Genomic DNA, 18,414 nt, shown 5'->3' with positions numbered 1-18,414 from the left:
TTGAGTTAGGCTATGTTCAGCCACTGCTGATTTTTCAGGCTGTCCAAGTCTGCAGTGTCTTTCATGTTCTTTTATTCTTGTCTGGATGCTACGCTTTGTGGTCCCGATGTAAACTTGTCCACAGCTGCAGGGTATACGGTATACTCCTGCAGAGGTGAGGGGGTCTCTGCTGTCTTTTGCTGATCGTAGCATCTGTTGTATTTTTCGGGTGGGTCTGAATACTGCTTGAAGGTTGTGCTTTTTCATAAGCTTTCCCATCTGATCAGTAATTCCTTTGATATATGGCAAAAACACTTTTCCTGTAGGTGACTGTTTTTCCTTGGTTGTTTGATTCATCCTGGGTTTGATTGCTCTTCGGATTTCATTTCTGGAGTAGCCATTTGCCTGAAGTGCGTGGTTTAGATGATTAATTTCCTCATTGAGAAAGCGCGGCTCACATATCCGTCTTGCACGATCCACTAATGTTTTCATTATGCCTCTTTTCTGTCGGGGGTGGTGATTGGAGTTTTTGTGTAAGTACCGATCAGTATGAGTTGGTTTCCTGTAGACCTTGTGACCTAACTGAAAGTTTGCTTTGCGGATGACCAAGGTATCCAGGAATGAGAGTTTTCCCTCACTTTCTTTCTCCATTGTGAATTGTATGTTCAGGTGGATGTTGTTGAGATGATTCAAAAACTCCATCAATTCTTCCTCCCCATGGCTCCAAATGATGAATGTATCATCCACAAACCGGAACCATACACTGGGTTTGTGGGGTGCTGATTCTAGAGCTGTTTTTTCAAAATATTCCATGTAGAAGTTTGCTATAACTGGGCTGAGTGGGCTCCCCATGGCCACCCCATCCATCTGTTCATAGAATTCGTTGTCCCATTGGAAGTAACTGGTTGTCAGACAATGATGGAATAAGGCTGTTACATCCTCTGGGAAAATCTGATTAATCAGTGCAATAGTGTCTTTTACTGGAACCTTGGTAAACAGGGATACGACATCAAAACTGACAAGTATGTCTTGTGGATTGAGTTTCAGAGAACTGATTTTGTTGATGAAATCTGCTGAATCTTTGATGTAAGACGAGGTTTTCCCGATGTGGTCCTGCAGGAGATCTGCCAGATGTCTAGCTAATTCATATGTCGGTGAACCAATGGCACTCACAATGGGTCGGAGTGGGACTGAATCTTTATGTATTTTGGGGAGTCCATATAGTCTAGGTGGCTGTGCTTCAGTCTTGCATAGTTTGCTGTGCGTGTCGGGATGTAGTGAGGAATTCTTGATCAGCGCATTTGTTAGCCTGGTGATTTTGCAAGTGGGATCTCGTTTTAGTTTTTTGTAGGTGGAGGGGTCCAGGAGTTCCTTAATCTTCTTTTTGTATTCCTCCGTTTTCATGATCACTGTAGCATTGCCTTTATCAGCTGGTAGAATGATGATGTCTGGATCTGCATTGAGGGTCTTGATGGCATTTCTCTCCTTGCGTGTTATATTGCTGGTGGGAAGCTTTGCCTTTCGTAGAATCCTGGCTGTCTCTCCTCTTATTTCCTCAGCTTCCTCTTCAGGTAGATGACGGATGGCAGCTTCTACATTTGCAATGATGTCTTCCACAGGAATTCTGGTGGGGGTGACTGCAAAGTTTCCTCCCTTAGCCAAGATGGAGGTTTCTTCTGGTGAGAGTTGACGGTCTGTCAGATTGATGACAATTCTCTGTTCTCTGAAACTCAATCCACAAGACATACAATTCAAGTTCTCTGAAACTCAATCCACAAGACATACTTGTCAGTTTTGATGTCGTATCCCTGTTTACCAAGGTTCCAGTAAAAGACACTATTGCACTGATTAATCAGATTTTCCCAGAGGATGTAACAGCCTTATTCCATCATTGTCTGACAACCAGTTACTTCCAATGGGACAACGAATTCTATGAACAGATGGATGGGGTGGCCATGGGGAGCCCACTCAGCCCAGTTATAGCAAACTTCTACATGGAATATTTTGAAAAAACAGCTCTAGAATCAGCACCCCACAAACCCAGTGTATGGTTCCGGTTTGTGGATGATACATTCATCATTTGGAGCCATGGGGAGGAAGAATTGATGGAGTTTTTGAATCATCTCAACAACATCCACCTGAACATACAATTCACAATGGAGAAAGAAAGTGAGGGAAAACTCTCATTCCTGGATACCTTGGTCATCCGCAAAGCAAACTTTCAGTTAGGTCACAAGGTCTACAGGAAACCAACTCATACTGATCGGTACTTACACAAAAACTCCAATCACCACCCCCGACAGAAAAGAGGCATAATGAAAACATTAGTGGATCGTGCAAGACGGATATGTGAGCCGCGCTTTCTCAATGAGGAAATTAATCATCTAAACCACGCACTTCAGGCAAATGGCTACTCCAGAAATGAAATCCGAAGAGCAATCAAACCCAGGATGAATCAAACAACCAAGGAAAAACAGTCACCTACAGGAAAAGTGTTTTTGCCATATATCAAAGGAATTACTGATCAGATGGGAAAGCTTATGAAAAAGCACAACCTTCAAGCAGTATTCAGACCCACCCGAAAAATACAACAGATGCTACGATCAGCAAAAGACAGCAGAGACCCCCTCACCTCTGCAGGAGTATACCGTATACCCTGCAGCTGTGGACAAGTTTACATCGGGACCACAAAGCGTAGCATCCAGACAAGAATAAAAGAACATGAAAGACACTGCAGACTTGGACAGCCTGAAAAATCAGCAGTGGCTGAACATAGCCTAACTCAAACAGGGCACAGTATCTTATTCCAGGACACCAAAATACTGGACAACACTTCCAACTACTTTGTCAGACTGCACAGGGAAGCCATTGAAATTCACAAGCATAAGCAAAACTTCAACAGGAAAGAAGAAACCTTAAGAATGAACAGAGCATGGGCTCCAGTTCTGAAAAACACCAGGCCAACAAAACACTCCACACCCGACAATAGCCCTGCAGAGAAGATTAGCACATCAAGCACCAATCCATATGCAAAAGAACCGCCTCAGGATACAGTGAAGCCTCCCGCCATTAGCATTCCACACCCTGGGAAACTCTTACAGAATGACTCAGCTCAACCCCACCCCTCCTGAGTAGATACAAATGACCTACATCTTTTCCACACTGTGACACTGAGAGATCTCTGTCTTTTGGTGCTACACCTCTGAAGATGCCAGCCACAGCTGCTGGCGAAACGTCAGGAACTACAATGCCAAGACCACGGCAATACAGCCCGGAAAACCCCCAACAACCATCTTAACCATTACCTTTTATTTATTTATTTTTTATTTTTATTCCGCCCTCCCCACATTTCCAGCAGGCTCAGGGCAGAATGAGAACCTGAGATTTCTTGTTCTGGGTTCCCTCTAGTGGCACCTAAGAATACACTGAAGGAAAATTAAATCTGACTGCCCAGTACTTCTTAAAGGGGAGTGTGATTTCAGCACGAGAACTACCAGCCCCTGTGTCCCATGGACGTAAGGTTCTCAACCTCCAGGCAGAGCTTGAAGACCTCCCAGAATTTCAACTGATCTCCAGACAATAGATCAGTTCCACTGAAGAAAATGGCTGCTTTGGAGGGTGGAGTCTAAGGCATTATACCCCAGGCTCCAACCCCAAACCTCCAGGAATTTCCCATCTTGGAGCTGGCAACTGTATATGGACTGCTACTTACAGTAAAACTGCCTTGGAGATAGATCAAGATGGGGAGCCGTGTTAAGTCTGTCTGTAGCAGTCGAAAAGCGCAAGAGACCAGTAGCACCTATAAGACTAACAAGATCTGAAGAAGTGAGCTGTGACTCATGAAAACCCAGTCTGGTGTAGTGGTTAAGAGCATGGGACTCTAATCTGGAGAACCGGGTTTGATTCCCCACTCCGCCAGCTGGGTGACCTTGGACTAGTCACAGCTCTCTGGAGCTCTCTCAGTCCCACCCACCTCACAGGGTGTTCTGTTGTGGGGATAATGATAATCAGGTCATTTTGTAGAAAAAGAGCTGGAGGAACTCATTAACATAACTCATTAGCATATGCCACACCCCTTGACATCTCTGGAAATGTGTTATTGGCATAACTGATTTGCATATGCCACACCCCTTGACATCACCTATCCTGGCTGTTATGGACCCAATCCTGGCCATTCAGGGCTGAAAAGGGGCCCAAAATGGTCAGGATCAGGCTGCTGCTGAGCAGGAGAGTGATCCACTACCGTCAGAGGCCCAATCCAGGCCGTTTCAGCCCCAATCCAGGACAAAACATGCCCAAAAGGGTCAAGAGTAAGGTGGGCGGGGCCTCCTGACATGTGACCTCTTTGGGGAACTGCCGAAACTGCGTTCCTGTGCGTTCCCCCTCGAAATGAGCCCGGATGATAATATACTTTGTAAACCGCTCTAAGTGGGCATTAAATTGTCCTGAAGGGCGGTATATAGATCAAATATTGTTGTTATTGTTGTTTTTCTTGTTATTTATATCCTACCACAAATTTTGTTAGTCTTATAGGTGCTACTGGACTCTTACTCTTTTCTAACCTCCCTGTCTTCCTAGCACTTGGCTGCAACTCTGACAGCTACAACCAGAGTTCCCTTGCCTTGCCTAGACTCTAGGGAGTAGCCCTTCTGCACAATGCAAAGGCAAAATTGGGGGTCTCTTTATGTGAGGCTGAATTCTAGCTTGCTAAAATGGAAAGGCAACAGAGATCCTACATTTGGAAATGGGCTTTGAGCAACTTGATTTGTGCAGAGGGAAAACTCCCAGGGCCGTGATGAAACTATGGATCCTAATCCTTCCTCAATCCCCCCTTTAGCCTCAAGAATCTGCTTCTGTAACCCATTTCTGCTCTGGGTTGAGCTACGTTTTCACAGAGAGTATCAAAGTTCTTATTTTATTTAGCACATGCCCCAAACCAACAGCTGGAAAAGATCTATGAAACTCCAATACCAAGTCACTGCAAGAGGCTGCTGAACCCCAGAAAACCAAGCCAAAGGAATCACAGACCATTCCTATGTCAAAACTTGCCATGTGGTTTGTTCTCCTCCACAGCAGAGTATCTTGAAAAAACTAATTAAGCAACAGCACCAAAAGTAAATCGTGAAAACTAAGCCACAATTTAAATACTTATTCAACACTTGTGTATTGTATTCTAACAGAGCTTTCACAAGAGACTTACAATCACTCATGTGCATATGAACGTCTCAGAATCCACAACCTGTTCATAGAATCGTCAGTGACAAGCCTTACAATACATTAAATACAATCCTGATAGGCAACTGTATAAAACTTTCATACAGCAGTTAGCCCGACTCCGTCCTGACTAATGAACAAACCCAATCAATAAAGTGCTCGTGCAAAGTAAACATTTTCAATAGCATATTCTCAATTTATTTCACTAGCCTCAGTAACAGTCCTTACAAATACATTATATAGAGTCAGTCCTGACAGGCAAATGTATACAGCTGCTTGTCCTGACTCATGAGTAAACCCAATCAATAACATGCTAGTGCAAAGTAAATGTTTTCAATAGTATATTCCCAAGATATTTCACTAGCCCAATGATATACAAATGGATCTCAGAGGACTTTGAGCAGTAGGACATTATTTGTTCTGGCAAGCAAGCCAACCTTACAACAACAACAGACATACAACCTTACTACACAACGGTGTTCGGAGAAAGCATGTGTTTACTCTGCTATATATGGGAGGTATTTTTTTCCCCAGGAGAGCAAGCTTATTGACGTAAGGTAGGAGCAGAAATCAATTTGTTATAACCCAAGTCGCAGTTTAAGGAAGGCAGTCTCGGGGCTACTTATTTATTTAGGTATTTCTTTCCAACGGGGACTCAAAGCAGCTTAAACGGTCTCCTGTCCATCTTATGCTCACAACCACCGTCCAGTGAAATAGGTTAGGCAAAAAAGAAAAAAGAAAAAAAAGGCTGGCCCAAGCAGCTTCCACGGCAGAGTGGGGATTCAAACCTGGTTTTCTCAGCTCCTAAGCAACCACTCAAATCACTACACCACTCTTGTCTTTCACAGTTGAAGTAGCATTTTACTAGCAAGTCAACCCAGTGCGATGTAGTGGTTAGAGTGCTGGACTAGGATCTGGGAAACCCAAGTTGTGGAAACTGTTATGTACTGGTGTAAATCTCCCAGCAGGCCATTTCTGGGCAGAAGAGTAGCATGGGGGGCAATGGGGGGGGGAGACTCTAAGCTCATCTTCCTGTCTGTTGTGGTTCTCCTTGAAATTGAGCCTGTGCTCCCCTGTGAACTTCGTGTGAGCATGAATCAAACCCAGCTATCCAGATTAGAGTCCCAGCCCTCTTAACCACTACCCTCTTAACCACTCCCCCAACACTAAACTGGCTCTGATAGACACAACCCACACAAGAGGACATTGTAATACGTGACTAACCTAACCGATCACCTGTCAAGCTTCATGGCAGTTTGGAGCTTTGGATTCTGCTCCTACGCTCTTTAACACTATGTTACACCAGCTCTTCTATTAAAAGCTTATTATCTCAGTCAAGAAAATACAGGCTGCAATATTTACAACTGGCAACTTTCCTTGGTGTTCAAATATGGCCCTGCAGCTTTGAGTGTGTTTCACTACTGAATCAACATGGAAGATCAAAAAGAGTCCAGTAGCACCTTTAAGACTAACCAATTTTATTGTAGCATAAGCCTTCGAGAATCACGTTCTCTTCGTCAGATGCCCTCCATGCATCTGACGAAGAGAACGTGATTCTCGAAGGCTTATGCTACAATAAAATTGGTTAGTCTTAAAGGTGCTACTGGACTCTTTTTGATTTTGCTACTACAGACTAACACGGCTAACTCCTCTGGATCTATGAACATGGAAGATGAAAGCCATTGATAGATTCATTGATAGGTTCATTGATAAATCTTTGATGTTTGATATTTGATAATTTTTTTAAAGAAACTTTTTATTGGATAGGTTGAGAACAAACATAAAATAAAAAATATACATTTCACTATTCCTTCTCCTATTGAGTACAAATTTATCCCCAACCCACCCTTTCCCTCCCCCCCCCCGGTCAGACCTCCAACAGCACTTATACCCTATAATTCATACATTGTTCCCTCTAATTCTATTTTCCATAATCTTCAAAGGTAAAGTTACAATCAATGCTAAATTCAACAAATTACATAATACTCATCAAAAATTATCCATAGACCACAATTGGTCTTTTACACCCCAATTCTTTTCCAGATAGTCTTTCTGTTTTCTCCAATCCATCAGAAAATCATTTGAACTTTGTTCTTTTAGCTTTCTAGTTAATTTGTCCATTTCCACCATTGATATTTGATAAATATGATGTGCAGACTAGTCCAGAGATGAATGGAACAGTGAGCTGGATTATCCAATTCTGCCAAAGCAAATTGAGACATGGCTTTAAATCTTACACTTCTTGTTTCTGTGGCTCTTAAGCTTTGACTTACAGTGCAATCCTAAGCAGAGTTACTCCAGTCCAAGCCCATTGAAACCAATGGGGTAACTCTGCCTAGGATCGCACTGTTAGTCAGCAAAAAAATTACATTTAGGGTATATTGGACACCACAGTGCCTGTTTAGTAAATGGTTAAGTACGGTGTCCTGTTGTTGGCTTCGTAACTTACAAGCTGCGTCTCTTAAGCAGATGCTTTGGACTTGTCCGGTTAGTCGGTTCTTTTGGGAGGAAGTCATTACTCATGAATTTTATATTGAACTACTCATTTATTTTTGAGGATGCTTATGTACTTTAAAACGGTTTACAGTCACTAAAAGTCTTACGCGACAGGACTGGAAAGACAAAAGCCCACTTCCCGTAGCTCATTGGACTGAGGACTTTATACACTTAATAACATTTGAACGTATCACATACAGGCAACCAGGGCTTTTTTTCTGGGAAAAGAAGTGGTGGGACTCAGTGGATTGCCCTTGGAGAAAATGGTCACATGGCTGGTGGCCCCGCCCCTTGATCTCCAGACAGAGGGGAGTTTAGATTGCCCTACGTGGCGCCGAGCAGCACAGAGGGCAATCTAAACTCCCCTCTGTCTGGAGATCAGGGGGCGGGGCCACCAGCCATGTGACCATTTTCAAGCGGTTCCAGAACTCCGTTCCACTGCATTCCAGCTGAAAAAAAGCCCTGCAGGCAACAAATGCATTTGGACTTATTTTTAGATATTTGAAGGCCTTACAGATGCTTATGTATAGATCTGCCAGCATTTTATTTTGTTTCTTTTGCTTTGCACAAATAATTTTTAAAGTTTTTAAAAGCTTCACAACACCATGGGGCTTTGAATCGTAGTCCTACGCTCATTAACACTATAGCACGCTGGCTCTTCTACTAAAAGCTCATTATCTCAGTCAAGAAAAGAGGACTGCACCAATGCAGGGTACAAGAGGAGAAAAGAAAAAGAATAAGGTGCCGTAGGAGAATAGTTTTATTGACAATTATAGATCACACATTTTGCTTAAAGCTTCATCAGACCTGATAAAACAAATTTTAAAAGTGATTTCTTAATGTTTAAAATAATCTCATTTCATTATAAAAGCTGTTAAAAACAGTATAATATACTTTAGTATATACTCGTTGATTGTTATACTGTAATGAGATGAATTTTAAACGTTAATAACTTCTGAATTTGTTTTATCAGACCCCCGATGAAGCTTTAAGTGAAACACATCTATAATCTTCAAATGTTATTGTTATTATTATTATTTATGTACAAGCAGTTTTTTAAAAAGCAAGAAGGCATCTATCCACTGAATCATGAAGGGAAAGGCAAGGTTTGTGTTTTCTTTATGATAGTCTGTGCCATTCAAGGAAGCCGGACATGTCTCAAGGTGGTTGCTTCCTTTAGGTTACACTGCCTTCACCTAAAGATTCACTTCAGGATATTGTGGTTGGTAGCTGTTGATTGAGACATCTCTGCATTCATCTGAATATTTTTTAAATGTGAAAGGTAAAAATCATCATTCAGACTTCATTTTTATTGTAAAACAGGATGTTGGACTAGATGGACCACTGGTCGGATCTTCTCATGTTCTTATAGTCAGAGCTTGGCCCTGCCCCCTGATCTCCAGACAGAGGGGAGTTTAGATTGCCCTCAGCGCCGCCGAGCGGTGTAGAAGGCAATCTAAACTCCCCTCTGTCTGGAGATCAGGGGGGCGGGGCCACCAGCCGTGTGACCATTTTCGCCAAGGGCAATTTAAACGTTAAAAAACTCCCTCCTTGTTCCAGCTGACACAAAGTGACATCATTGTGCAGTCTTGAGTTCCACCACTGAGTTCTACCACCTCTTTCCCCAGAAAAAAAGCCCTGACTATAAGAACATGAGAAGATCCAACCAGTGGTCCATCTAGTCCAGCATCCTGTTTTACACAGTGATCAAATTGTTGCCCTGGAAGACCAACCACTAGAGCATAAATGCTTCCCCCCACCCCGATGTTGCCTCCTGGTAGTGAATTCCAGTTTAATCACTCATTGAGTGAGACGGTATTTCTTTTTTGTCCATCCTGTATTTATCATCCATCATCTTCACTGGACATCTACTGAGTTCTACGATTACGGGAGACAGAGGACAGGGTCTCCCTCTCCACTCCATGCATTGCCTTAAAGAAAAAGAACGTGTTCCTTTCTTGAGGGCACTCTTCACCATCGCACCGAGTGACCGTCTATACACTGTGAAGTATTGTTAACTGTGGCTGCTTCCACACACATTGGATAATGCACTTTCAATGCTCTTTAATGATCATTTGGAACTGAGTTTTCATGTGTGAAACACAAAATCCACTTCTAAAGGATTGCTAAAGTGCATTGAAAGTGCATTATTCAACGTGTGTGGAAATGGCCATTATTAGGAATGGAATGGAAAACAAAACATCCAGTATCACAGTGCCAGAGAGCCAAATCTTGTGGTCAGAATTTTAGACTATGATTGAGGAGATCTAGGATTAAAGCAGGAAAACAATTGTGCAGAACAGTTGCATTATCTACCTAAGAACTCACCCCGGCACAGGAAGTTGTAAAGATGTCAACAATTAAATGTATGAGGATAAATGCCTCAGCTGCTAGTCAGATCAGCCAGCAGTATAATCTCCATCATCAGTTATGAAGACAGAATCACTCTACTGGATCCTGATGGCCAACTGGGCTTGGATACCATCATGACATCCAGCTCGCACCTGACCCTGTGGCATGTCTAGACACTTGCACAGAATACAATTGCCAGCCCTGGAGAAGTGCATCCTGCCCCTTTATCAGAGGCTTAATATGTAGACACCTGTGTCAAAAAAGCTCTTCTGAAGAATTCAGTTTTGCATACTTTGAGGCAAAAAAGGAGTGGGAGACCTCCCAACCTTATCATGCAGGCCATTCCATAAGATGGGAGCCACCACAGAAAATGTACATTTATGGGCAGCTGTTGATTTTGCCCGTCTGCAGGGTGATGGCTGCAGAAGACCTTGTTCAGATGAGCAAAGCTGTCATAGGGAGAGGCCGTCTTGCAGATATGATGGACCAAAGCTATGAAGCGTTTTATACATGATGGCCCACACCTTGAACTGATCTTGCACCTTGGCTCTCCGACTGCTGTCCAATGGACTTTTCAACTGTCACTTGTCCAACATTCTGCCAAGCTGCCTACATTTACCATCAAAACTTGAGGGAAGCTGACAAGCGTTCAACCTGTGTCAGGCATCACTTGTGGTTCCGCTCTGAGCCTGGTAATTGATGGGCAGCTAACGGAGAGATTGCAAAATAGAGCTATATGCATGCTCCACATAGCTCCCAATAATAACCGAGCTGCGGTGTTCTGTACTAACTGAAGCCTCCGACTTCACTTTGAGGGGAGATCTATGTAGAGTGAAGAACAACAGTGCTTATATATCACTCTTCTGGAAAGACTAGGGCCTCACTCAGAGCAGTGAACAAGGCCAGTTTTATTGTCCCTACAATACAGCTAGGGAGCTGGGGCTGAGAGGAGTGGCCTACCCAAGGCCACCTGCTGAGCTCATGGCAGTAATGGGGTTCGAACCTGCAGAGTGCTGATTTGCAGCCCAACCACTTAATCACTGTGCGACAGCAGTAGTGTACTTCTGATGTGATTTTGGTATAGTTTGGCTGTAGGGGTTCACACTGCAGGATACACTGAGCTGGAGGAAAATGGTTTTTTTGCAGCTGCATTAAGTGGTTTCTTCCACTGCAATGCTGGATGCAGGACCAGTAAAGAAGATCAACTGAAATAGTATCTCATTAAGCTCCTATTAAAGGGACAGGACATTTTCCTCCAGGCCTGTTGGCAACTCTAGCACAGGATAATGTTGCATGAAATGGTGTATTTCACAGCATGGCCTTGCACTGATTGATTTGCATCCAGCCAGCTTTTTAATTCAGTCTCATTGATCAAACCCCTGACTTTACACTGGGCAAATTTTACACCAGATATTTTAGTCCCTAAATTACTAACAGACTCAAGAGTGGAAAATTTACTCATTTTAGCTACATTTTTAGTTCAGGCCATTGGAATTTGGGCAACTTATAAGAAATCAACCCTTTTGTTGTTTGTGGACTAACTTTCTCTGGCCTGAATTCTTACTTTCTTCCTCATATTCTGTTCAGAAGAGTAGAGCAAGAAAGGAAGAACTCTAATTCAATCTCATCAAATTTTCCTCCTTGCTGTAGCCTCCTTCCCACACAGCTTTCAAACCCACAGGTCCAACAATTCCCAGCATAGATTTATTTTGGTTAGTGAGGAGGTTTGGGAATTCTCCAATGAGGTCCAGAATAAGAATTCTTGGCCACATCCATAAGCATATTGGTCAAGCTGTTTTCTCTTGCTGGTTATGGCTTCCTATTCATTAAACAGTCTCCTAATTGGTTGTTGTGGATTTTCCGGGCTGTATAGCCGTGGTCTTGGCATTGTAGTTCCTGACATTTCGCCAGGAACTACAATGCCAAGACCATGGCTATACAGCCCGGAAAATCCACAACAACCATCGTTCTCCGGCTGTAAAAGCCTTCGACAATATATAGTCTCCTAATTCCTTGGTGTCACTTTCAAAAGATTAATGAAAATACCAAAAAAAGGATTCGACAGCAACAGTTTATATAGCCTCTGAACAAAACAAAACAAAATTCTAATTATACGGCAGCAGTTTGAAATGAAAATAGAAAAAATAAAGCTTTTACTGCTGAGCTTTGTACATCGTTTTTAAAATAACCCGTGGGAGAAGCCACACTACAGTTTCTTCCTCCATCAGCCTAGCTTGTCCCTGCAACTAGGCCGTGGCTCACATGGGGGAAAGAGGTGTGGTATATATGGCTCCCAGATATCTTGTGTTAGTGTCATAATTAAAAAAAAAACAGCCCAGTGTTCTTCTACTCCATGGAGAGGGCCCCTTGAGATATGTGGCAGCATTACCATGATGAAAGCAAGCAAGTTACTAATTGCATTTTATTAGCCAGCACTTTCGATAACAGTTGCCCCAACACATAGCTTGTTCTTCTGTTACCCCATTTAACGCCACATTTGTCAACCGGAGCTGCAGGAGGACAGTGAGAATTTCCAAACAGATGTGCGCCAATCCCAACCCCCCCTACACACACCCCACTCCCAGACCCAACACCCAACACACTGCGTTCTGTACCATGTACTCGCTAAATGGAAAGCAATGGAGCAACGTACGGTGCCCTTGGGAACCGTTTGAGCTTTGTCCCTTCTCACCAACGCCACCAAGCCTGCTTTACAAAAGCAAAACAGAACAGAAAGATAACCAAAGGAGTGTCACACTCCACCCAGAGCCTATAAATAAGTTTCAGAAATTAAACAGCCGAGGGTGCGGCTGATTAGGGACAACACAGGAAGCCTGGTGGCTTGAAAGGGGAATCAGCTAGATTCCTGAAAAAGGTGTTCATCAGGAGGATGAAAAGGTGAAGATGGAATTAACAAACTGTCTTGAGGAGCGATCTCCACCAGCTCTGTCTTTTTAAACCATGCTTCCCAGCTAATATTGTGTCTTCCTACATTTGACGAACATATGCCAAGGCATCCTGTGTAGAGAAACTCTCAATGATAAGAGTTTTTGTTTTCCCCCCGCAGAGATTAAACTCTCAGCATCTCCAATTAAAAAGATCAGGCAGTAAGAGATGAGAAAGACTTTGACCAGAGACCCCGGAGAGCTGCTGCCAGTCAGAGTAGACAAACCAATGGTCTGACTCTGTATATGGCAGCTTCACGTGTTCATTGTTGTCAAAATTAACCTATTATGGAAGATCTGGTTTTAAAGCGTCAGCCGATTCATTTATTGAAAAACAGGCAATGTTTTGCGATGTACTGGAATACACAGCCAGGTGTTTTTCTTGCAATGTTGTATCTTTCTAATGGATTGCTCAGCTTTAAAAAAAGGGTATAAAGCAGGTTACGGGGAATCTGTGGTATGCAGACCTTAACCTGCTGGAATTTAAGGACCTCAGGTTTTCCTATTGATTTAATTAATCTAATTCCTCCCTCCATTGGCTGATGCACTACTTAATTGTTGACATGCCATAAGCCTAGTCAAGCATGCCGACTCCTTTATATATGGGCAGCTGTTGCGCTTGAAAAATAAACTGGCTATATATATATATTTAAAGTTATGCCTCCTGTGCATGTTCAGATATTCACCCCTCTTATTTTGAGGCCAAGAAACAATTCTGCAAAAGGACAGTAGCATCTTCAAAGACTAACAATATTTGTGGTAGGGTACTCCACCATAAATTTTCTTAGTCTCTGAAGAAGTGAGCTGTGACTCACAAAAGCTCATACCCTATCATAAATTTTGTTAAGTCTTACAGGTGCAACTGGGCTCTTGCTCTTTTCTACTGCTACAGACAAACAGGGTTACCCATCTTGATCTATCTGCAAAAGGCCTGTGCACAGAAGGGGAAACGGCAGGCACATCCTGAGCCATGCTTGCCAGTAGGGCACCTGTCTGTTCCACAGCTGCATGCCAAGCCAGGATTCCACCTGGGAAGATTTCCCTCTGCTTACAAATGCAACCGAGGGGAAAGGTTCTTTTGCTGGTTTATCGCTAGCTGTGCAGCAGCCCCACCCTAAAGTGCACCTGACCAAACCCAGCCAGCCCAACATCCCCAACCCTGGAGGAAAATAGGCCAGGCAAAGGCAGGAAAAAGAGAAGCCCCCCCCCCCACCCGCCCTGCGGGGCTGCTGCTACAGGGGCCGAAACACAAGGACAAGCTGCTTTCAGCAGGAAATGCTACAGGAGCTATCCAGGCGGGCCTCGATTCTATCCAGAACTGCAGGGCCAGGATCGAGCCCTAGACTGGACGGCCGCCATTCCAACTAAGAGGACGCCCTTGAGCATGTGCAGAGTTTCTTACCCTTCCCCTGCCAGCCCTCCAAGGCGCACCGATCGGCAGGGGGCTTTACCCAAACTGAGCTGGGGAGAAGAGCTTGGCACCCGAGGGCCGGGAAAGGCGTCGATCAGAAAGAGGAAAGCGAGCGCCCTCCCTCCCCGCCACCCGCTCGCCCGACCCCGCATCAGCCTCGCCCCGCCAGCCGAAGCGAGGCAAGGCAGGCTGCGCTGCGAGCCGCGCCGCAGGCGTGCCCTACCCAGCATCTCTTTCCGGCGCTGCTTGTGGGGCTGGTCCGTGTAGACCCACTCGAAGTCGGTGCGGGTCACCCGGTTGCCCATCTCGCTGCTCTCCTCGCTTCTGCCCAAAGGAAGCGGCGCCCCGCGGAGCCTTTATATAGCCTCAGGTCCCGGGAGGGGCGGTGCCCGCCCGCCGGCCACGCCCCCGTCCCGCACCTGCCGCTGGCCCGCGCGCAGGTGGACTTCTTTCGGGGCGCGCGCAGAGACCCCGTTTGCGCAGGCCTGGCTTGTGGGCGGGGGGGGGGGGGAGGCGCAGCTGAACCTGCGCCTTTCCCGAAGAAACTACCGCGGGGAGGGGAGAGCGGCGCCCCCGCGACTCCCTTTTCTTTTGTACAGTCCCTCAGCGGAGTTTGGAGGCAGGGTATCCTGGAATCGTTAATTTAAAAAACAAACAAACCCTAAATGAATGATCTTCTACATTTTATTTTTATTTTCGTTTATACCCCGTTCTGTCCAATGGGGTCCCAAAGAAGCTTAGATCATTTTCTCTATGCCATTTTAGCCTCACAACAGCCCTGTGAGGTAGGTCAGGCGGAGAGTATGTGTGACTGGCCCACTGTTACCCAGTGCGCCTCCATGGCAGAAAGGGAGTTCAAATTTGGGTCTCACACATGCTCTAACCACTACACATACTAACCCTTAGAACTACTTTCGGTAAATTTACATGTATCTCTTTCATTTATCAAACTTCAGTAGCATAGCAAAGATTTGAACCTGCGTCTCCCAGAGTCCAGTCCGACACTAACCATCATGCTTCATTGGCTCAGACATGGCAGCAGGATTTGAGTCCAGTGGCAACAACCATTTTTTCAGGCTGTAAGCTTTCAAGAGTGAACGCTCCCTGAAGAAGGTACCTGAGGAAGGGAGCTTTGACTTATATCCTGAAAATATTGTTGATCTTTAGGGTGCAACTAGTTAACAGCAGACAATTTAAGAGATTCACAGAAACCAGCTTGTTACGAGCCCCTTTCAGTTAGATTTTCCTTTTAACCCTTTTCTTCTTGCCCCGTCTGGGTAGATTGCTGTCACCAGGAATTATATCCCAAAATAATTTAAATTTCCTTTAATAATATGCCCAAGGGTCAGGCTCTTTTGTGGGACTATGTGGCCCTGAGGATAGGAATGGGATATAAGAATAATATATAATCTGGGAAGGGGGGGGACACAAAATAAACTTTTATTTTTACAGGAAGCGTATCTGTTTCACTATAGTACTTAAACTTAATAGTTTCAAAGAGTGTTATCTGTTCTCAAAGTTTCCTCAAATAGGCACAGTCTCTCAGATCTTCATAAACCTTCTCTCTGCAAATTTGGGACACTGCTCCCTCACGCTTAACATCTAATCCCTCCCTGGTGTCTACCTATAGATTTCACCTCTGGTTCCCCCCAGCAAAAGACTCTGGGGCCTTTAAATCTTGGTGGGATGCAGGTATAATGAGAGATGAACACCTCATAAATAAAGGTAAAGTTTTGGACAAACAGTCCCTTGAACGCCAGTATGACATAAATATTCAATGGTTCCAATACCTGCAAGTTAAAACAACGTGTACACCCCTCGCTGTCCCGCTGCGCCGGTGCCGCCTTCCTCCATGGTGGGCGCCCCCCTGGGGGCCTTCCTTCGGCCTCAGATGGGGGTAGGGGTGGGAGTTAAGTCACCCAAGCCCGCCTCCTACCCTACTGAGATCTGGCTTCCCTCACTCTCAGGGGCGGCGCAAGGGTTTACCACGCTCGCGGCCGGCCGGCTGGGCGCCCCTGCGCGGGCGTGCGCACGCGCACACCAGCCTGCGTGATGACATCACGCGTGACATCACGGGAGCGCACGCGCTGCCGCCGGCCTGATTGCTGCGGCGGGCGGCCTCCGAGCTCTCCCGCTCGGTTGCCTGCGCCACCGCAGATGCCTGCCCGCGGTGGCTGCGCCTGGCTGGGGGTTTGTGCTGGCGGCGGCAGCAGCATGGGGTGGGAGGGATAGGAGGCTGGTGCTTTGTGGCACGCGCTCCCGCGCGCCGCAGCTCCTCCGGCGCTCCCTCCGGCACCCCGTGCCTGCGGCCACCGCCTACCTGGCCTCAATAGGCCCGCCGCCCCTGCTCACTCTCTCTATCCTTCTCCAGTCACCTCAGCCTTCTCCTCCCCGGCTTCATTGGGAAGGCCCCTTTTATACCCTCCTCCCCACCAGCTACACCACCTGTGCCAACCCCCTTCACCTGCCTCCTGTTCCCTCCTCCCACTGCCACCCATCCCCTCTTCCCCCGATAGGTGCGGCTCATCCTGCAGGCTGTCTTCCTTCCCCCCTGGCCAATCCCGAGCCTCTCTACGACCCTCAGTCCCTCCCTCCGCCTCCTGCCTCCCACTCTCCTGCTGCCCTGGCCAAGCCCGCCTCCTCGCCTCTGGGTGCAGCCTCTTCCGGCCAGGCAGCATGGTGGCGTTGCAGCCTGTCGCTGAGCCCTGCCCTGGTGCCCCCGCCGTGGAGGCCCCTGGAAGGGCTGGCAGGGCTCTGAGGGTCGTCAGTGGGGCCTCTTCCACCCGCCCTGCTGTGGCGGTGGCCGCAGCAGCGTGCTCACCAGCTGATCAGCGGGAGGAGGCTCCTCCTGGGCCGAGGCCACCCTGCTCGGTGGTGGAGTGGCAAGGTTGCCAGGCAGTTGCGGGGTCTTCACTGGGTCCCCCAGCCAGGTAGGTCAGCTGCGGGGGCCGGGGGTTGGGCGGGCCATCAGCTCCCAGCAGGAGGGTGGCTTGGGCTGCCGCGAGGCTAAGTCCGGCTGGGCCGGACACAACGTTAGAACGTTAGGCAATTTCAAAACACCCTTAACGGCTTTTGAACTTTTACTGAAACATGCCACTTCAACGTCCAAAGGTCTGATATCTAAACTATCTTACTATATAATTGAATAAGCCTATTTCAGACAACTCACTGTATATACCAGTGCACCACCAGAGGGCGCTGCTATGGAGGGAAGCCTAGGCAAGGCACCATGTCCCTCCAGAAAATATGTCATGGTGGGAAGCCCAGGCCAGGAGCAGGATGGGAGCAAGTGGCAATGCTTTCTCCCAGCTGGTATTAGGAGTGAGGCAGGTGGCAATGCCCACCCCCTGCCTTCACCCAGTTGGTATTAGGAGCAGAGCAGGAGGCAATGCCCACCCCCCGCCTTAACCCAGTTGATATTAGGAGCGGAGCAGGAGGCAATGCCCACCCCCCGCCTTAACCCAGTTGATATTAGGAGCGGAGCAGGAGGCAATGCCCACCCCCCGCCTTAACCCAGTTGATATTAGGAGCGGAGCAGGTGGCCATGCCTAGCCCCCGCCTTCACCCAGTTTGTATTAGGAGCGGAGCAGGTAGCCATGCCTAACTCCCGCCTTAACCCAGCTGGTATCAGCAGCGGAGAAGGTGGCAATGCACACTTCTATTTGAACCAGTTGGGATCAGGCATGGAGCAGTTGGAAATGCCCATCCCCACCTTAACCCAGCTGGTATTAGGAGCGGAGCAAGTGGCAATGCCCACTCCCCTTCAGCCAGGTGGGATCAGGAGCAGAGCAGGTGGCAATTCCTGCCCTCTGCCTTAACAGAGCTGGTATTAGCAAAGCAGGTGGCAATGCCCATCCCCCACCTTGACCCAGCTGGTATAAGGAGCAGACCAGGTGGCAATGCCCTCCCCCTGCCTTAATCCATCTGGTATTAGGAGCGGAACAGATGGCAATGCCCACCCCCTGCCTTAACCCAGCTGGTATTAGGAGTGGAGAAGGTGGCAATGCCCACTGCCTG

The 18,414-nt window shown here is 46.5% G+C and overlaps 1 protein-coding gene across 1 annotated transcript in view; it reads right to left on the bottom strand.

The window, feature by feature from the left end:
• Positions 1 to 14,723, bottom strand: part of DEGS2 (delta 4-desaturase, sphingolipid 2) — a 39,077-nt gene extending 24,354 nt beyond the window's left edge. Inside the window, exon 1 of the mRNA XM_054970832.1 lies at positions 14,621 to 14,723. Coding sequence (XP_054826807.1) covers positions 14,621 to 14,702 — 82 coding nt within the window. The 5' untranslated portion in view covers positions 14,703 to 14,723. The remainder of the gene's footprint in view (positions 1 to 14,620) is intronic.
• Between the last annotated feature and the right edge of the window lie 3,691 nt (positions 14,724 to 18,414).

This window comes from Eublepharis macularius, chromosome 2 (assembly GCF_028583425.1).
Source record: "Eublepharis macularius isolate TG4126 chromosome 2, MPM_Emac_v1.0, whole genome shotgun sequence".
Taxonomy (NCBI): domain Eukaryota; kingdom Metazoa; phylum Chordata; class Lepidosauria; order Squamata; family Eublepharidae; genus Eublepharis; species Eublepharis macularius.
The sequence above is the reverse complement of the archived record's forward strand: the minus strand, read 5'-3'. Positions and strand labels throughout refer to the sequence as shown.